At 32.7% G+C, this 22,316-nt stretch overlaps 1 protein-coding gene across 2 annotated transcripts in view; it reads right to left on the reverse strand.

Moving 5' to 3' along the window:
• The window catches only part of LOC127720545 (condensin complex subunit 1-like), an 84,913-nt gene that overhangs the window by 50,406 nt on the left and 12,191 nt on the right, over window positions 1–22,316 (reverse strand). For both annotated transcript variants that reach the window (XM_052227138.1, XM_052227139.1), the window contains exons 2-16: window positions 17,158–17,283; window positions 16,621–16,696; window positions 14,982–15,040; window positions 14,006–14,184; window positions 13,249–13,394; window positions 12,545–12,672; window positions 11,019–11,142; window positions 10,415–10,562; window positions 9,220–9,342; window positions 8,836–8,910; window positions 8,264–8,398; window positions 7,801–7,903; window positions 5,571–5,718; window positions 4,757–4,888; window positions 4,040–4,107 (exon numbers count right to left, since the gene is read on the reverse strand). In XM_052227138.1, coding sequence (XP_052083098.1) covers window positions 4,040–4,107; window positions 4,757–4,888; window positions 5,571–5,718; window positions 7,801–7,903; window positions 8,264–8,398; window positions 8,836–8,910; window positions 9,220–9,342; window positions 10,415–10,562; window positions 11,019–11,142; window positions 12,545–12,672; window positions 13,249–13,394; window positions 14,006–14,184; window positions 14,982–15,040; window positions 16,621–16,696; window positions 17,158–17,275 — 1,762 coding nt within the window. In that variant the 5' untranslated portion in view covers window positions 17,276–17,283. The remainder of the gene's footprint in view (window positions 1–4,039; window positions 4,108–4,756; window positions 4,889–5,570; window positions 5,719–7,800; window positions 7,904–8,263; window positions 8,399–8,835; window positions 8,911–9,219; window positions 9,343–10,414; window positions 10,563–11,018; window positions 11,143–12,544; window positions 12,673–13,248; window positions 13,395–14,005; window positions 14,185–14,981; window positions 15,041–16,620; window positions 16,697–17,157; window positions 17,284–22,316) is intronic.

Here is a 22,316-nt window from a genome sequence, read left to right on the forward strand (position 1 = left end):
TTTTTCAAGTAGTCACTGAACCATGAAAATGAGGTCAAGGACAATGAACATATGACAGACGGAAACTTCGTAATATAAGGCATCTATATACAAAGTATGAAGCATCCAGGTCTTCTAGCTTCTAAAATATAAAGCTTTTAAGAATTTAGCTAACGCAGCCGCCGGATCACTATCCAGGGGTTAAGCTAGGATTTTAGGGCTTTAGTCACTTTTGCACGGGATGAAAATCAACCTTATTTTGGGTAGCAGCAAGGTACCTAGGATGTATATGACTATCTATACATCTTTGTCAGACTTTGAAGGATTTGGCATACTAGGCAGTTACTGCATGATTTGACTGATGTGGCACTTTTAATACAAAGATAAGGATAGAAGATCTAGAAATCTAGTTCACAATTTCACTTCAGTTAGTTTCAGGATACATTCCTAATCAGCAAAAGTTGGGATCCATTTAAAAAAAAAAAAAACTAGGAATCACAGCATAAATGAACTTGTAAGGACTATTTCACTGCATTATTCTCACTCATTATCCTTGAAAACGTTTTAAAGCGATATTTAGAATTATTTCTATAAAGTTGGAACCAAGGATTTGTACAAATCCTTGGTTCCAACTTTAAATTGTAAATTTATCATGAATAGATCACGTTTACTTTCGATTTCCAAATGAAATGAAAACGGGAAGTGACAAGTGGATAATAAATTTAGAATGAATCCCGATTCATCTACAGATTGGTTCGTGTTTAAAAAAGGCAGGAAATTATCATTTTTTAAATTAAATTTGCTAAATAAGAACTATATTTGTCTCTCTCGTTTAGTTTGATATTTAAATATTTCGTATTTTACGTTTTAGTGTCTTTAAATTCATAAGAATACTTTCGCAATGCACAGTTCATCGTAAAGGAAGCACCTGTTTGACTCGTGAAAACATTTCTGAATGTTATGAATAAAGTTCTATCTTATTAATCGAAATTGTCGAAAGTTTTTGATTAAAAGTTATATCAAATATGACGAAAATACATTCATTTGACAAAACTACGACAAGCGAACTGCAAATTGTGATCGTTTGAGAAATATTGAAATTAAAATGCGAACTGTCCGTGGGAAAACTCAAATGACGAAACTACAACAAAAGAACTGCAAATTGTTCTCGGTTGACAATTATTGAAATTGAAATGCCGACTGACTGATTTTACTGGGGAAACGAAAATAATTTTGATGATCAATTATGAGGTTGATTAAATAATTAACGGATTAGTGACCCATCCGATGGCGATAAGCGGATTATCTGTAATCACAACTTATAACACCTATTGTAAATTTTAATTAGCTGAGGGTCATTAGCTTGTCAGAAACAATAAGACAGGTAGAATTATAGTATTTTCATGCGAAAATATATTTACTCTTTCCAAATTTAAGTGACGAAATTGATTTGGCATACTTTCGTCATTTTGAAAACCGTTTCGTAAATGACGAAAATGACGAGCGCTAGCAAAATCACTGTCACTGTCCCTATGTCAAGCTTTCTGTGACAAAAGTCGCAGGCTCGACAAAAACCAAACATTGTAGCGCTGCGAGCGAACGAGCACTTCTCTTTCAAATCTCACTACTTCTCCCTCTCAGTTTCAAAAAGAGAAGTCACTTCTCCCTATGATTCTGAAGTAGTGTGAGCCCTGCATATACCAAATATAGTTATCCTATTACTCATAATACATGAGAATTTCACATGACAAAACAACTGTAATTTTTTTTCAAGCAGTCACTGAACCATGAAAATGAGGTCACGGACAATGGGCAGATGACAGACAGAAACTTCGTAACATAAAGTATCTGCATACAAGGTATGAGGCATCCAGGTCTTCTACCTTCTGAAATATAAAGCTTTGTACAAATAGTTTATGCTGCCACCGGATAGTAATATCTACGTCTCGCATTTTTCGTCGCAGGCGAGACAAAAATACACAATTTGGCTTAATACTTAGAATATACATGTATCATACTTTTGACACTGACAACATTGTTAAAACAAAACAGCTGACAACACAGTGTTCTCCCAAGGCCGATATGACGCTGCGGTGCCGCAGCGCCTTCATAATATTTTTGTAGATCCCGCAGCGTCTTAATTGGCCGCTGTCCCTTGATACTTGATCCCGCAGCGTGTTAATTTTCACATTTGCATTATAAATGTTGGTTAAAATTGTCAAGTTACTGATCACCGCTGATGGGTCGGTCAGTGTTACGCAATAACTGATAATTAGTTTTACCTGAGCAACGCTTATCTCAGCCTTATCGGACTATGTTATCAGGTAATAGCGTAAATGATCATCAAGATAGATATTTTTTGAAGAAAATTAAAATTTTTAAAAACTTCAGTGCAGAAATTGAAGAAATAGATCGCAAATACATTGTATTTACGCATCGTGTGTGTGATCACTTGACCATTTATATAACGAATTTTTTCATTGGTCGAGAAGAAGAATCTATTTAAACACGACCAATGAACGTGTTGAATACACATGATAAATTTGAATACACATTGCTAAAGATATTTACGATGAAAACTATGAATGAAAGTATTAGTAGTTGAAAAAATTAAAATAAAGTTTGATTAAAGATAACGAGGAGTGATTTACTTTAATAGAAAGTGAAAAAATGTTGCTTGCAAGGTAAATTCGTCTGAAACTGTCATATTTTTAGAAATAAAATGATCATTGAACATCGATCGTGAATCCCGTGCGTCGGGAAATATGTGACGATCAACACGGGTACAGAATCGCCGCAGCTTCTGTATAATGTCACTGGTAAATAATTTCAATGGTTTTAACTTTAACGAATTTGTAAAGTTTCGTTTATATCTATCTGCCAAAGATAGGATTAAACAATAATACGCACGGAAGCGTAATGTGAAACTACGCCGGGAAACTGGTCAGCTGTTCATTTATAAAAAAAAATTGTTTTAAAAAGTTGTATACCAAATATCTTAACCATATTCGATTTTATTAATTCTGAATGAACATGTTCTCTGCAAATAACAAAGGGGTGAATTATAAGCAAAAGGTAGAAGATGGAAGTAGAAGTTTTTTTTCACACCAATGACTTCTAATGAAAAGTGGAATACACCTCCGTCTACACTGTCAGTATAAGCAGATTGCATTGCTTCTCCTAATCTTAACCAAGCTCAAGTTTTAACAATTGATAAAAGCAAGCACCATGTTTCTGGTTTCAATGACAAGTGGCTGACTGAGTTTTCATGGCTTAGAAATGTTAAAGGGGGTATAAGCAAAAGTTATTGTGAGTGGGGGTTTAATTTTTAACCCTGAAGAGGATAAAGACAAAGTTGGGGAACAGACTGTCCAACAAAATAAAACTATCTTGAAACAATATCCCTAGAAGGAGCAGAGAGTAGAGATGAATATTTATATTTTGACTTCTTTAATTGACTGAATATAAATAACTTTTGTGTTTAAAATCAATTTATTTCATATATATATTCTTGTAATTCATTAATACTCTGCATTATTAAACACATAACACAAAGCATTATAATTCATATTGCATGTCATGATTTATGACTTATTGCTTCAGATCACAAACGTTCACTCTAAAAAAGAGTTACGCGCCCTTGAATTTTGCGCCTTAAAAAAATCCTGGGGAGAACACTGCAACAAAAGTGTCTTATTTATCTTAATTTGCATATCTAAGATTGTAAATATAGGTTTTACATATGGTATTACAAAGTATAATGCTTAGGGCCAATTTAAAGCCTTTGTGGCCATACTCCTTTGTCATACTATGTGCATAAAGTACTGTGGATTCATTTGTGGCTAGTTCTTTTAAGTATTTTTTTCTAATAGTTGAACCACAAATAAAAAGTTCAACTGAAGTACAAATTTCCTATAGGTTTATCATGTTTTATGCAGGCAGTATTTGTGAAAACTTGAAATGCAATATCAAGGAAAATAGTATCTCCTGAATCCATAAAAGTAAATAAATCAACAGTAAGAAACTAATAGATAATAGCTAGCATAGAACTGTACAATACCTGAGAATATCTTATACAGGTATTCTAAAGTCTTTTCCAAGCTCTTTAAATCTGGTTCTTCTCCACCTCTGTTAAAAATAAATTAAATACCATAAACATCTTTTGTTCATGACATTAATTCACTAAGCCATGTGGTAAAATAAAACTTGAACTAAGCAAGGGTTAAATTGTCCCATACAATAAACCAGTACTTTCTGTTACCTTGATTGCTAGCTAATTTATTATGACGTTATAACATTTCTGATAATTCTTTTGCAAGGTTCAATAAATGCTGATATACAAGACATGAAATATTTGCTACAATGAATTTTCTACAAAACTGCATCTCTTTTAAATAAGCGGGGCTTTTCTTTGTCTGATGTGAGAAGACAGAGAGAAAAAACCTTATGACAACAATGTTCATGAATCCTAAAAACTCTTTTATACAGTTCCGGCATGGGAACCCCTAAATGGCTGGCATGAAGAGACAACAGAAGTTGCTGAAAGGATGAGCTTTCCCCCTATCAGGGATTGGCTTTGTTTAATACTTATTTTCAGCAGAATTCCCACTTAAACACTAACAAGTAGAGAAGCATTTGGATTCGCTAACTTCTGGTTTGTGGGAGGGACTACTTTAACTATGTAGGAGTGATCACTTCTGATATGTGGGAGTGACTACTTCTGGTATGTGGGAAGGACTACTTCTAAGGTGGGAGGGACTACAAGTTTTTTACTTACTCCTCTTCATCCTCAGCATTTCCACCAACAAAAACAGGAATCTGTGGGAAGACATCTAACAATGCCCAGGTCAAGGTCACAGCATCTTCATATTTCTCTTCAGAGATCAGATTGTTGATTTGTTTTATGACGCTAAAAACAAGAAACTAACAGTATGAAATTATTATTTAGCTATTTCAATTTTAAGAAACCAAATGCTCAACATGCTTTACTAAAAAATACTATATTGCCGTAAGGTTACTCTGAAAATAAGGATCAATAAATCCATTCTTTTCTCCTTACAGATTATTAACTAAAAACTCATCCATCTTTAAAATTGATTGTAAAATGTCCAAAATTTAGTTGAAATCTTTCTTTTACCAGTTAGTTGAATTCATTTCAAGACATGACTCTCAAATTTTGAAAATTCATTTAAATACCCCTCAGAAATCTAATCTAATGAAATTGTTACATCAGTCCTTGCTTAATATCACCTGTGAGATCTCATTCAATATACTTCATTTCTCTTATGACTGTAGTATAATTTTTTTGAATCCTTCCATTATATTTTCTTCCTTTTAACTTTCAAAAATGTTGTCCATTACTCTTCTAATATATCAATAAGAACTTGTAATCTTGAATATTTCCATTACACTTCTCAATTTTATTTTTTCAGAATCTCTAATATACATGCCCTTATTTTACACTTAAAACTGATTTAAAAGTTTGAACAATTCAGTATACTTAAGTCAATATAAGTTGTAATTTTTTTTGTGAAAAGCAGGCCAGTTGTCCTTCCCGATGAATGATTTCATTGTTCCAATCTCTGTCTTACCTTTCAGAAGTTTCATTTTCTGGAATCTTTCCATTATTCCCCTCTTCTTCTACTCCATCTTCCTCCTTATCATGCATAATTTTAATAGCACGCTTTAACTTTGTTTTCAGTGGTTTCCATTCCTCATCTATCTTCTGAGTGACTGAATCTGCAGAATCATAATATATTGGAATCATTTTCTTTTAAGGTAGCACTACAGTCAGAATTTTCTGACTCCAACCAACAGTCTTTAAAGATTAATTTCTCCAGAACTACTCAATGGATTTTTAAAATCTTTAACTCATTTTAAAGCTGAAATATAGCTCTTTCTTAATCTATAGATAAATTTATTTTTGGTATGATTAATCTCAAAATATAGCTCATTAATTGCCAAAAAAGTGGTCTTCCAACTTGGATGAAAATGGCACATTCAGGTCAAATGGTAGTAAAAATTAGTTTTCATCCCTTTAATCAACCATTCACAATCTACAAAACCGTGTCTCAGATTTTTGATATATGCCTCCAGTAATAAGATATATTATTTTTACTGCTGGATGCCAAACCTCATTTCACCTTTCATCTTTGGAGACCTATAAATTCATTTAGAAACAAATTATCCAAAAACTGGGACATGGTATTGTAGAAAATACTCCCTTCAATCACATATATCAAAGTCAAGCCAAAGGGGGTACCCATAAAGTTTCTATTTTCATTTTTTCCTTACAATTCGCATGAAAAATTGTTCCGAGAAATGACCTTAAAACTGAATTTCCTCTTAAGAACCCCTATAAATGCCACATAAATACAAAAATTCCACTGGGAACACCCCAGGAGTGTTCTGACACCATTACTTTATCAATAGAACCACACACATTGTGTCTTTGATGCTCTAATGCTGTAAAATTTGCATTTTGTGTGCACTGTATAACACTAACTAACGAGAGTTTGACGTCACAGATTTGACCAACATCTGTGATGTAGTAATTAAATAAAGACAAAGCTCCGCCTCTGTCCAGACAGTCTAAGATAAGAGAATAACAGGATTGGCCAGCTGCATCATAATTAATATTTAACATCATTATTCTCACTATAAAGAATAATTTTCATTTGAATTTTAAAAAGAAATATAATATGACCATGATGACTGAAATTAGCTAAAATATTAAAATTGTGCATTAAAAGACATGTCCATAAAAAGATCAAGACCATCCCCTTCTTGAAAATAGACTGTCCAACATGATGTATGAGTTTCATGGAATTAAAAAATTTCACATAAACTTAAAATTAGATAAAATGCCTAAAATTATTTTTAAATGTAGAAGACCAAAGACGAGAAATTTATACAGGCAGTCAGAGGCTTTCAAAAATACTTTCACACTCTATTCCATAGTTTTTTTTTCATTTTGGTTGATTTTTTCCCTTTAAATTTTTTCCTATTCATATCTTTTTCTTCTTCTCTATTCTAAACTTCCATGTTTTATAAATTAGTTTTGTTGCAATGCAATGAGCTATTTATCTTGTGGTCAGGGATTAACAGCTGGACACTGGTATCAACAGATGATTGACATATTAGCCCCTCCCAAATGCCTATATATTTAGATTAATTACACGTGCTTTTATTTACATAAGTTCATTATCAATTTACTCCCTGTTGTGATATGATAATGACTTTTGGATTTTTACAAACCGTGCAGAATAATGCTTACTTCAAAATTATGTGATAAAAAAAATATCTTCAAAAAATCATTGTTAGACTATAGTGCTACCTTAAACAACCAAAGTTTTGAAGACTGTAAAATTACTTTACTGAAATATTCTTTGTGATCAAAGATAACTCAGATATTATTAGCAGAGTACAAAAATATCTCCCCTGCTATCAAACAAAAATATTTTTCAGTACCATTATAAAATTTCAGAGGAGGCTTATCTCCCTTCTACCACAATTTTCTGTGGTGTTGAGCAAGTTCAAATAGAAATTCCACAAAACATCTCAATAACACTTTTTTGGTTTAAATCCTCTTGTTTAAGAATAACCATTCAAATATTTAAAATAGTTTAACATGACATTTCTCTCTTCACAGATTAATGACTAGCTAAATTAAAATCCTCATAACCAATGCTAATTAACATAGCAATTGTGAGCCATATGAATATCCAGGAAATTTTATAGATGAAATTAAAGCACCCTATTCTTTTTTTCCCATTGCAATCATCAACATAAATTTTGCCATAATTGAGTTTATGACAATACCTGTTTGTGATGAATCTGTCTCCATCTCCTCGTCTCCACCTGTCATTTCCTTTAACTTCTCCTTTTCTTTCTCATAATTCTCTTTAAGTTCCTCCACTGATAACTGTACAATACAATATATTGGGTTATGATGTATTTCGTATATATTTTAATTAAATATTTTTTTCAAACATTGTATTATTTGTGCATGTGAATTCATATTGTATTAGATGTATTTAATTTCATATTAAAATTGAGCTAAACATTGTACTTTTATTTTCTAATAGTGTTTGATGAGATTTGATTGACAATGAATACCAGGAAACTTAAAACTACACGCTCTGCTTTTCTCAATTGTAATGTAGGAGAAAACTTGTTATGTAGCGACTACTATCTGTGTTTTACAATCTTTCCTTTAAGTGGTCCAATCACAAAATGGACAACACTAGATGCAAGCTGTGTGACCAGTTAAATAAATCTTTACCTTTGCAGCAAATGGATTACACTTGATGAATGCTGTGACAAGTTGTATAGAATTCTTCCTCACTTGACTGGATTTATCTGCTAATCTTCCAATTACTAAAGTCAAAACTTTATCCTGCCATGTCAATGGTAAACACTAAAAAAAAAAAACCTCTTTGATTGTACTATCAGCTTTATATCAACTGACTTGTAAGAATGCTTATGCTTGAATGTATCAGTGGTTGTCTCTGTTTCTTGTCCTTTATAGAGCTTAGACACATAAAAAAGAAAATAAGTAAAGGCCCTTCAATGTAACTGTAACTTAAATTGCCAACACAATGTCTGAATCAAATATTTCTACCATCAAGGTTTTAGTGAAAGACTAATGTGCAAGTTTGGAGGAATTCTGCAAGTTTTTTCTCCAAGGAGATGAAGATTACTAAAATGTGACACAGATGATGACACAAGACAACAAATGTGAAAAAAACTGCTTCTCTGTCAGTAAACACAATAAGCAATAGTACTGTACAGTTTTCCTCTTATTGTCAGCATTATATATAATACTCACCCAACCTTCATTTATTAGATTTTTACCTTTTCATTGACAATATTCCACCAGATCTGTAATAATTTACTTCTAACAAAAGCGTTGACATCATGGATATGTTCCTGAATAAAAATGTCATCAATAAAATATAAGGCATACTTAAAATAATACCAAATATGAAAATAAAAATAACTGGTGTGTTAACCAATACATTTAATGCACAATGAAGATGATCAATGTTTTAAGACAGGACTTTAAAGAATGACAGATACTATATGAAAACCTTTATTAGCAAGAGTTGTCAGAGAAGATTAGAAAATAAAAACAAAATTTTACAAATCTGGTATTTCTGAAAATTTCAGTCACAACTTTTCTCTTATATACGATTGAACAGCCCTAAAAGATAAAATTCTGGATATTGTGGTACATACTGTAAGGCATTCTAAGAATTGGTCTCTGGTTAACTTCATTTTATTATCAAGATCATCTTTACTTAGAACTTTCAGCAGAATTTCTCCCATCACTCCAAGTACACCATTCCTCAATGTATATGACTAAAATTGATGGAAATAATATGATTTAGATTACAAACAATAAATAATCTCTGGAAACAAATCTCAGAAGTCAAGTAAAATGTTATATACAGTTGAGAACAAATTTAAGTGAACGAAACATTCATCCTAGTTAAAATAATCTGATTTTCTGTCGATGTTTAAAATCTATTTTTTCTCTTTAAGTAGAAATATTAACTTGTTGAATCTGTATTACTAGAACAGGGAGGGTGTGGTGTTTGCTATTCAAAATTAGAAGACGAGTAGCAGGACTGATCAACTAATAATTCTTGTGGGTACCTTGTAAGGATTTTTAAAACTTTTGTTCACATACTGATTTCTTTTCAATTATCAAGATTGCCAGTAGAACATAAAGACTTCTGTCCTAATGACACCCTCCTACCCATTGTAACCAGACTAATGCCATATTTACTAATTGTACAAATTTTTTTGAAGTATGTTATTAAAGACTAAGCTTTTAATTATTTCTGTTGAAAGTTATGGAGTTGATTTAAAAACACAATTTGCTATTTTTTTTAAAATTTAGAAAAAAATCAGAATAAAACCAAACCTCCTCATCCAGATGACACATTAACACACTAATACTAGGCAACATCACTAACCTCCTCATCCAGATGACACATTAACACACTAATACTAGGCAACATCACAAACCACCTCATCCAGATGACACATTAACACACTAATACTAGGCAACACCACTAGCCTCCTCATCCAGATGATCATTAACACACTAATACTAGGCAACATCACTAACCTCATCCAGATGACACATTAACACACTAATACTAGGCAACATCACTAACCTCATCCAGATGACACATTAACACACTAATACTAGGCAACATCACTAACCTCATCCAGATGACACATTAACACACTAATACTAGGCAACATCACTTACCTCATCCAGATGACACATTAACACACTAATACTAGGCAACATCACTAACCTCATCCAGATGACACATTAACACACTAATACTAGGCAACATCACAAACCACCTTATCCAGATGACACATTAACACACTAATACTAGGCAACATCACTAACCTCCTCATCCAGATGACACATTAACACACTAATACTAGGCAACATCACCAGAGGTATCTTCTCAGCTACTTCAACAAGGAATGCTGAAATACATCTTGTTCCAGACGGATCTCTAGCAATGTCTTTTGGGTCAAGGCGACCTACTTCTCTACAAGATAAGTACAAAAGGTATTATGAAATTCAGCTTCATTACTGTCAATGAATTGATAATTATATGAATACTAAAGGGGAAAAAAAAACAAACATTATACCATGAAGTTCATTAGCAAATTTTTACCTTAGAAAATAGTTAGAGCTTAATACATTGTTATTTTTAAGGCTTCAACTAGTAGTGACATGAATTTTTTATGGTCTTAGATCTTTAGATACAAAAAAAATGTCTGATCTGTTATTTTTCTGATTGTGTCCTATTCTGGATTGTGACATTTTGATTGAGTGTGGATTTCTTTGCATATGGTGCATGACAGGAGACACTTTCCCTTTCAATGCACCTGAACACGCTCCTTTTGGAGTTCATGCAATTCCCCCCGTTTCCTTGATTGGTATCTTCTAATTCCATTTATTGGAGATTTAACATAGATAAACTACTCTTGCTTAAATTTACCTCATTATTTCTTGTATGACACTTTTCACTCCCAGTTCATTGGTAATTATTTCTACTGTGTGGGCTAAAGGTGACACTAAATGCTCAAAATGTTGAAGTAATTGTAAGATCTTTAAACTGGCACCTACAAATAGAAAAAAATATGAAAAATCTTAGTATACAGGTTAAAAAAAATCTATTTAAAGGAAAACAATTCAATGCAAAATGTAGTGATTTTGCTGCTTTCAGTTAGAGATTACTAGATTTCCTTCATCAGAACATTAAGTTGGGGAACCCAAAAATATTAATACATTTAAATACAAAGAGTGCACACACTGAAATGTGTCGCCTTCTTTACTAACCATTGATATTATGTTGATAGTCCTAAATATAAAGCTTTACTACAACTATCACATAAACTTAACATGATCCAAGAAAATGAGGTCATATAAACCAAACAAGAAATACATGTACACCTTACAATCATTCAATACACTAAATATAGTTGACCTATTGCTTATAGTTTCTAAGAAAGAGACTTAACCAAGAAAACTAAACAGTGACCAATGAACCATGAAAATGAGGTCAAGGTCAGATGAACCATGCCAGGCAGACATGTACAGCTTACAATCCTTCCATACAACAAATATAGTTGACCTATTGCTTATAGTTTAAGAAAAACAGCCCAAACATAAAAACTTCACACTGAGCAATGAACCAAGAAAATGAGGTCAAGGTCAAATAAAACCTGCTCGACTGACATGTACATCATAAAATATTTCCATACACCAAATATAGTTGACCTATTGCATATAGTATTAGAAAATAAGACCAAAACTCCAAAACCTAACTTTGACCACTGAACCATGAAAATGAGTTCAAGGTCAGATGACACCTGCCAGTTGGACATGTACATCTTACAATCATTCCATACACCAAATATAGTAGACCTATTGCATACAGTATAAGAAAAACAGACCAATACACAAAAACTTAACTATAACCACTGAACCATGAAAATGAGGTCAAGGTCAGATGACACCTGCCAGTTGGACATATACACCTTACAATCCTTCCATACATCAAATATACTAGACCTATTGCTTATAGTATCTGAGATATGGACTTGACCACCAAAACTTAACCTTGTTCACTGATCCATGAAATGAGGTCTAGGTCAAGTGAAAACTGTCTGACGGGCATGAGGACATTGCAAGGTACGCTCATAATAAGAGAGAAAATAACATTACAAAAAATCTTAACTTTTTTTTTCAAGTAGTCATTGAACGCTGAAAATGAGGTTAAGGACAATGGAAATGTGACAGACGGATACTTTGTAACATAAGGCATCTATATACAAAGTATGAAGCATCCAGGTCTTCCACCTTCTAAAATATAAAACTTTTAAGAAGTTAGTTAACGCCGCCGCTGACCGATCACTATCCCTATGTCAAGCTTTCTGCGACAGAAGTTGCAGGCTCGACAATAAAACCAAGAATTATAACTCTTTTGGCAATATATATGTATGAGTGACTGTAAGTTCTTACTGAGTGCATGATTATATCTTTTGGCCATTACACCAATCAAATGGCTGATAGCATCTCTCGTTTCCTTTGATGTCACTCTGGTTATACTTGGATTCTCTAATAATCTGTACCCACAGTTTGTTACAAGACTGAAAAATCAAAACATATTCTGACAATTATAGATTGTGTAGAATTTAATAATACAATTATATGGATACATGTACCTTTGTGGCCAGGTTAAATTTTTTTTTTTTTATCATTTCCCTTCCCATTGTAGTCACAAATTAACAGAATAAAGCAAAGATACACATAAGATGCTATAATAGATAACAAAAGCAAAAATTTCTATGAAAATTGTTTCTTTTTATAACATTGACTTTCAATGTAAATAAAGTAGGAAATGAAAAGGAACTATTGAGTGATTGATTGTGGTTTGCTTCAGCGGTGCAATGATCTACATCTGTTTCTAAGTGTTCTCAATATGTTTTGAAGCCAAATTGTTGACAACACATATTGGTGTATAACTTTAGAGGATAGAAAATACAGGATTATTTTACATGTGAATTTGTGGTTTTTATTTGACACGGAAATCACGATATTTCATTGCAACCAATGTAATACTAGCATTTATAAATCTAACAATGTTGTAGGTGAATTAAATATAATATTCATGTTTAAATTTTTTTTAATTGTCAGTATTAGCTTATAATTTTCTTTAAACATACGTTACAAATTCTTCTTCCACTATAGGTGGATCCCAGAGTCTGTGGATATTAGGAGTTACCAGATGTAACAGTACTTTAATTCCACATTCCTTCTCTCTGTCCCAGTCTATTCCAGAATCACTAGGCTTTTTTTTGCCTCTTCTTCCCTGTAAAAATTATGTTACAAATATAAACAGTATGATAAATTTGTTTCTGTAACCCTATTCATAACCATAAGTTGAAATATTTAATGTTTAGATTAATTTAACACTGATCCTTCATTAAATTTAAGAACATCTGATAAAATTGTACTTCATACTAAAATTATGACTCTTAAAATTAACACTGATCCTTCATTAAATTTAAGAACATCTTATAAAATTGTACTTCATACTAAAATTATGACTCTTAATAGCAAGTATGATACTAATTCAAAATAAGGTTTTGAAACTGTTTTCATCACTGTATTTCACTAGGCCAATCATCAGTGCTTAATATTTATAGATTCACACTCTTAAAAACATTGAACTATAAGGTTAAGTAAAAGGTTCTCATAAGATTAAACTGTGGTATGTTTAAAGTTGAACCAAGCAATAAAATCCATTTCTCTTTCATTGTCTTAAATATTAGAGTTAATTCTTTCAAAATAGGTTGTACATTTTCATAGGAAGCATGTAAACTTTATTGAAATTAAGGGCATAGCCATCTGATGCCAGGTGACAGTTCAAAGTAAACAACAAAATAAACAATTTGAAAAATTATGCAAAATGCAAAATACCTTTCCCCCAACAACTTGACTTGCACTTGGCTGTGTATCTTCTGCTTCAAAGATCTCAAAAAACTGACTGAGCAGATAACAAATCATCTTAACCATGTTAGAACCATCTTTCCTGATCTCTGGCTCGATGCTGGTTTCATCTAATGTTGTTGCCAGGTTGTTTACAAAACTCTGAGCAACTGCAAAGTCAATTCAAAATATCAATTACTAAAAAGTACTTTAAGATTAAATAAATAAAACTTCATGAACATAAATAATTCGTAAGCATTTAAGTGATTAAAACGGACCAATAAAATCCAAACTCTTACAAACTTTTCCAAGATTGTACCAGTAGTTTTGATTTTTACACAGGATTGGTGAAGGAAAATAACTCAAATATTAAACACATTTCCAGTCCTATAACAACTAAAATTTTACAATTTTCAACTTTTTTAAGATATTATGGTGTATATGTCTCTTGTCTTCAACTATATTATAGAACAATGATTAAGCAAGTGAATCTGTGAGCTACTGCTCACTAATGATACCCCCGCCCGCTAAAAGTATAAGGTAAACAGGAAGTTGCTGAGTGATGAATCTGAAAACGCATCACACAGTATAGCTGACTCATATAAACCCTGAAACCAAATTTCAAAAATCCTTGTTATGTAGTTCCTGAGAAAAATGCGATGAAAAATATTCATGGGACGGACGGAACGACAGACAGAGGTAAAACAGTATAGCCCCACTTTTTTAAAGTGGGGGTATAATAAGTAAACTGAGGATTGATATGTATTTTTCGCTCCAGTCTTTTGACACTTTTTTTTAAAATTATGATTTTTGTCAGTAAATATTTAGGATGTCGGACAATCCTGTTCTACTACTATTATTTTCAAAGTGTCATTAAATTGTGAATTTTCTTCCATGTTTACATGTAAGTAAAATATTGCCCTGAAAAATAGATTAAAACAAAACATTGTTATAAAGGACAATTTACTTTTAATGAGGAGCTGCCAGGCTTCTTCCTTCAGGTCGCCACTTACATCCTTCTGTAAACTGAAAAACAAATCAAAATATAGAGATTCCATCATTCAATGCTTTGCCTTCATCTCCTTATAACATTTTAGTTATTTATTTGACTTAGTAAGATAGTATGTTGCTGACAAATTTTGATTCTTTAGCTAACTGTCACTTTACCCTTTCTTAATTTGCCAGCTTTCAAATATCAATAAAAATTGTGGAAAAAAATCTAGACCTTAAAAAAATAATGAATTATTGTATTCAAATATTTCAAAGTGAGAGAGCAAGCTATTAATGATGAAAAACCGAAATTCCAACATTTTCAAACTACCGTAGAAAGGCTTGTATAGTTCGCACTGGTACATAGTCCGCACCCCCTTCTTCCCACGAAATTTTAGGTAAAAAAACTTTTTGTAACTGTTAGAAACGGTCTACTGAAACTCCGGTAATTTCAAATCCTGTGCGGTCGTTTGCTGTATTTTCTTGGAAAAACCTGTTTTCCATCACCAAACAGAAGCTGAAACTGCTTGTCAATGATTCTAGAACGCTTCATGATTGTTAAAATAAGTTTAATTCACTTAAAAAACAGTTTAGAAACTTGTGCATGTTTAAACAGGAAGTTTAAAAAGGACGTGTAAAAGAAGAAACTAACCGGTGAGAGTCGAAATCCGTACATAACAGATATCACTATAATACGACTTTGAAAGTAAAACAGTTCCATCCTTTTGTAAAACAGTCTTTAATATATCTATCACATTAATGTTTGAAGGGTCTTAAGCTAATACAAACCATATTAGTCAGTATGAAACACCAAAACGGAACGAACAATAACCGATTACGTTTTGTAGTTTACAAATTCTAAGCTGGTTTACGGTTGCCTTTTTCACTATGTTTGTATCGTTTCAATCAAGCAGATACCAGTTTATTTCAACCAATGCATTGAAAAGAAACGAGAAATTTGTAATGAAAGGTTTAGTTTTTATATTTATCAGTATTAATTTGATATTGAATAGAAATAACTTATTAATATGGATGAGTTAAAATTATTAGTTTGAAAAATGATAAGAGCGCCCTCTGCAATATAAATAACAAAGATGGCGGAACGTAAACAAACCACCTCGCCCGCGAAATTGAAATTTTTCTCTTATTTCTTGCTTATTGTACTCTATAGTCCGCACCCCGTCTGGAAGGTCCAATTTTGGAGAATAAAACCGCGGACTATACAAGCCTTTCTACGGTATACTGTTGAAGAAAAAATATTGACCATTAAAGGTAATGAATTTTTATATTTTAGTCAATAACAAGAATGTGTCCATAGTACAGTGATGCCCCACTCGCACTATCATTTTCTATGTTCAGTGGACCGTGAAATTGGGGTCAAAACTGGTATTAAAATTAGAAAGACATAAAAGATCATATCATAGGAAACATGTGTACTAAGTTTCAAGTTGATTGGACTTCAACTTCATCAAAAACTACCTTGACCAAAAACTTTAAACTGAAGCGGGACAGACGGACGAACGGACGCACAGACAAGAAAACATTATGCCCCTACTACTATTGTAGGTGGGGCATAAAAACAATGTTCATGATGTTATAATGAATAGAATACAAACCATATTACACTGAACAGAGAATCAAACTTATGTAGAAGACATTTGCTGCCCTGGCTTCTGAATGCAGTCTTCAATTCTGGAAAAGACAAAAAAAAACACAAAAAAAAACATTTTAACTTAGACAACTTATATCATAGAAGTTTAAGGAAAAATAAATAATTCTGATTGTAAAACATTTTGAGTAGATTAAAATACTGCTGTTTTCTACATGAACTGTTATATCAGTAAAAAAATAAGGAGATGTGGTAATAACGGGTATGATTTGCCAATGAGACAAAGATCCACAAGAATTCAAATGATGTGGTTTGTTTGATGGACAGCAATATTGACCACAGAAATACAGAAAAAGAATGAATTTGGTTTTGTTTATTAAATATTGTTCTATCTAATATTTGTAATGCTTCTTTCCATTTTTTTATTATCAAAATGGTACAATAAATATAGATAAATAAATAAAAGATATTGTATCTAGATAGATGTGAACAGCTGCATGAACACTAGGTTCAACTGTAATCAACAAAATATTTTTAAAATTACCTTGTAGAGCACCTGGTATTTCTCGCAGTGTTGCAATCTCACTGACAACAAAGTGGTCTATGCCTGTTCTGTTTAACAAATCATCACGAGAAGATGGAATTACAAATTCAAAACTCATTTTTAAAACTGAAAAAAGAATAAAAAATTATTAAACTGTATTTGTTCCTTCAATAGAAATAAATTGGTCTCAATATGCAGAGTGAAAAAAGTATAACATCAGGATCAGGCCTCTACATTCATTGACATTATCATTTTTTCTAACTTCGGACAAGTTGCAAGAAAATCAACTTGTCCGAACTCTTTACTCGCTTGTCCGAATTCAAAATTGAAAATCTTACATATTGATGATAGGCAATAATAACACTTGTCATACCTAATGAAGGGAGCATTTTGTTATGCTATATGAATTTGCTTGTAACTAAATAAAGAATACCACATCAAAATTCATTTTATTATAATATTTCAGACTGAAAGATTATTTGCAAGACTGAGTTCTGACTCAATGTCACTATCATGTGTTGATAATTAAATCATCATCACTTCCAAAATCACTATAGGTTCTCTTATGGACCTATCCATTCTGTAGTAGTCGTATGGGTTAAACCAAGGATGCTTTGGTCTTCCTGTAGACCATGGCCACCACCTTATGAAAACATGACATTTAACTTTGTTACTGTCTTGCAGGTAAACAATGCAATGCGTATGTAAATTTCAACTGATTAAAACATGTTAAAGATGGCGATTCCGGTGACCAGGATCTCTCAGGATTTATCCTTTCCATATGAAAGCTTCTCAGCATATTAACATTGATTTCTTTCCCCCTTACTTATATTTCCCAGGTCAGCCGCTGCCGGCATGTTCAATCAATGAATATTTATTTCATTTTGTATGACCAATAAAAGAATCATTCAATTTCTTGGGAATTTAGAAGTCTTGAATTTGATGTGTTTTACATCTGACATCGATTTTTCACTTGTCCCATGGGACAAGTAGTATGGTGAATCTACTTGCCAGACATCTGTGTCCACTTGTCCCAGACAATCGGTAATGTCGATCCCTGCGGATGGTGTCACAATGCAAAAGTTTATTTAGTTTTTCATGTTTTTTTCATATAAATATATCATACTTATTTGATAGAGCACTGGCAGACCTATTTGGAAAATCACCGCGATTTTTGTAAAAACTCCGGTGTTTTTTGGCTTATCTCCGCGAAACGGATAATAATTAGAGGTTCATCGTAAATTTGCTGTATTACAGGATATTTTGCATGTTATCCGGAGATTTTCCGTGTCGGTGGGAATTAGCCGTTTGTCCGATAAAACTGGTGTGTATTGAGTCATTGATAGAACCACTGATGCGTGAGCGACGGTTATTAATAGGTCGTTGTATAATCCGTTATGCGTGAGCGACGGTTATTAATAGATCCTTGTAGTGTGGTACAAATTATGATATATAGATGTTTACAGACTTAAAAACAAAGTAACTATAATCATTTGAGATATAAGGAATTTTCAAAAATATATCATATAATGTTTCTGTAAATTTAGAGAGAAACAGATTATATATATCTGGGGATTAGATGGTTACTTTTTTAATTATATGTCAGAGGCCGCAGATCATTTTATTGCTTCTAGAACCGTTTATTGAAACAAAAATAAAATGAACGGCCAGGGGAAAGTCTTTAGTAACCTTAGTTGGTATCAGGGGTCAACTGGGTTGAGTTCAATATCGTAGCAGCTACGTAGCGGCTATGTAGTTGCTATCAATATCTATGTAGCAGCTAATCTACAGCTACACGTTCAATAGTAAAGATCTACATAGCACTACGTAGCCGCTACGATATTGAACGCAACCCTGGTAATACACAGAGTCAGACCGTCGTTGAATAATATGTATATGTATTTACACACAATGCAGTGCATTCAAACTCAATTTCGCAAACTCGTGGGTTGTCTTTTTAGACAAAAAAGTTCAATTTAAAAGATATGAAAGTTGCGTACATGTATACAAGGAATTGTATATTTAACGTCAATGCCTGTCTTGTAAACTAATCTGTTACACTTTGAAATGTAAATAAGTTCTATTTAAAAGATTGGACGGTTATTTCACATGAATAAAAGTTCTTCTGATCATTTTTGTTTTACAATGATTTTTGAAAGTGCGATCTTAAAACTAAGTTTGTCCGGACTTGCATGGAATATTTGCCACTGGAAGTTAAGCAACCAACAATCAATCATCTTAAAATAAAATAAATATGCCTGAGCGATAATATTCTTAAATTTTTTAATGTGAAACACAGTTTCTTCATTTATTAGAAATCACTTTCAGGTCTAAAGGTTAAGTGAATATACATTCCGGGATGAGATTAATTTACTATAATTGCCAAAGAAAAAGAAATGATATTACGTTTCTTTTAATTAAAAATTAGACTGCAACAAATGTAGATCGAACATTTTTAATAATGAAATAATGCACGTCAAAAATTTCGCTCACAATAGAGATGTTAAAAATAGATTTTATCAATTGTGTCACTGCACGAGATTTTCCAACGGCGGGAAATATCATGTAGCTATAAACACAGGTGATGTTACTGACCGATTGTGGAATGTCAATTTAGGGTTAAATTTGATGTGTAATGATTGACATTATTGTGCGCGTTAGGTTGAGGCTCTAGAAGGTTCATTTCAATTGATAACCAAAATTATAAAATCAAGTTTTTTTTTTCAAATCAACGTTTAAGTGTAAAATTTTGTGGAAGGGAAACTTTATTTTGTTTGTTTTTTAGGGGCACAGGGAGTTACCATAAAAATCTATAGGAACATTGAATAAAACAATTTCGAAGGTCACAACTTGTAAACTAATGAAAACAATGATAAACACTGCTGACAAGCGTAAACAGTTGTACATTACTTAGAAAATAGAGAGAGTGAAAAAAAAGGACGTTGATGATGGTTACTGTTCATGTTAATTTTGAAAGATCGTGGTAACTGATTTCTGGGATGGTGGTACTTGCCAAAAGGTTGTATAAAAGGACAAACTAAGTACAATTTTAGCCGTGATATATGGGGCCCCCTCACGCTTGAATTAATTTACGTTACGTATTTCGTCCTTTATTATGACCTACAGTTGATCATAGTTGAGTACTACGTATCGGTCAGGGGCGGATCCAGACACTGTGAAAAAAGGAAGGGTGTGCCAGCCAGGGTTTCTCAGAAAAAAGGGGGTGCTAGTACAGTTGGCCTAATGTATTTGAAGGCCAGGATTGGAAGATTATCAGACATTCTGTGGCTTAATTTTAATTTTATTTTCTAACTGTGAAGTGCTACCTAAGCCCTGTCCTGGAGAACCATACCCAATTTTTTAAAAGGGTGTTCCAAAGGCATATTAAAATACTTCCAGCATTATACAGGTCCTGAGGTACAATTTCTTGGGGAGGAGATTTCAATTGCTGTTATGTGGGTTAATTTTTTGTTACTAGGAATTTTATTTTTTTTTCATCAGATTTGCCCCAATTGTCAAAATATATAACACTTCATAAACATCTGAACTTTGCCTGTATTTTTCAACCTATAATGAATAAAGTCCTAAACTATATGAAAATATCTTCATTTAAACATACTTAAACATATGCACACCGTGTAAATTGTAAATAAAATTGAAATTGTTATGTTGTGGCCAACCCGGTTCTTGGGGTGAACACCAAATTTTCCAAAAACAAGAGTGCACATGCTGAAATGTCTCGCCTTCTTTATTAATCATTGATATTATGTTGATAGTCCTAAATATAAAGCTTTATTACAACTGTCACATAAACTTAACATTTACCAAGTAAACTAAACATTGACCAATGAACCATGAAAATGAGGTCAAGGTCAGATGAACCATGCTAGGCAGGCATGTACAGCTAACAATTCTTCCATACAACAAATATAGTTGACCTATTGCTTATAGTTTAAGAAAAACAGACCAAAACACAATAACTTAACACTGAGCAATGAACCTTGAAAATGAGGTCAAGGTCAAATAAAACCTGCGTGACTGACATATAGACCATAAAATATTTCCATATACCAAATATAGTTGAACTATTGCATATAGTATTAGAAAAAAAGACCAAAACTCAAAAACTTAACTTTGACCACTGAACCATGAAAATGGGGTCAAGGTCAGATGACGCCTGCCAGCTAGACATGTAAACCTTACAATCATTCCATACACCAAATATAGTAGACCTATTGCATTCAGTATAAGAAAAACAGACCAAAACACAAAAACTTAACTATAACCACTGAACCATGAAAATGAGGTCAAGGTCAAATAAAACCTGCATGACTGACATATAGATCATAAAATATTTCCATACACCAAATATAGTTGAACTTTTGCATATAGTATTAGAAAAAAAGACCAAAACTCAAAAACTTAACTATAACCACTGAACCATGAAAATGAGGTCAAGGTCAGATGACACCTGCCAGTTGGACATGTACACCTTACAGTCCTTCCATACACCGAATATACTAGACCTATTGCTTATAGTATCTGAGATATGGACTTGACCACCAAAACTTAACCTTGTTCACTGATCCATGAAATGAGGTCGAGGTCAAGTGAAAACTGTCTGACGGGCATGAGGACCTTGCAAGGTACGCACATACCAAATATAGTTATCCTATTACTTATAATAAGAGAGAATTTAACATTACAAAAAATCTTAACTTTTTTTTCAAGTAGTCACTGAACCATGAAAATGAGGTCAAGGACATTGGACATGTGACTGACGGAAACTTCGTAACATGAGGCATCCATATACAAAGTATGAAGCATCCAGCTCTTCTACCTTCTAAAATATAAAGCTTTTAAGAAGTTAGCTAACGCCGCCGCCGCCGGATCACTATCCCTATGTCGAGCTTTCTGCGACAAAAGTCGCAGGCTCGACAAAAATCTGGAGGCCTATTCTGATCATATTCTGATCCCCAATTTGATGAGAGAAAAAAATATTGTGGTCTGGCAGTTGACAAAAAAAATTGGAATTCCAGAATTCCCATTACGGTTAATTAGCGAAAAAAATGTTTGGTGCATGGCAGTGGGGAATAACGTTGTGTTCCGAATTATTTCCGACTCAGAACAAACCCCTAACCCTTTGAATTTAAATGTTG

Source organism: Mytilus californianus, unplaced genomic scaffold (assembly GCF_021869535.1).
Source record: "Mytilus californianus isolate M0D057914Y unplaced genomic scaffold, xbMytCali1.0.p SCAF_11, whole genome shotgun sequence".
Classification (NCBI taxonomy): Eukaryota; Metazoa; Mollusca; class Bivalvia; order Mytilida; family Mytilidae; genus Mytilus; species Mytilus californianus.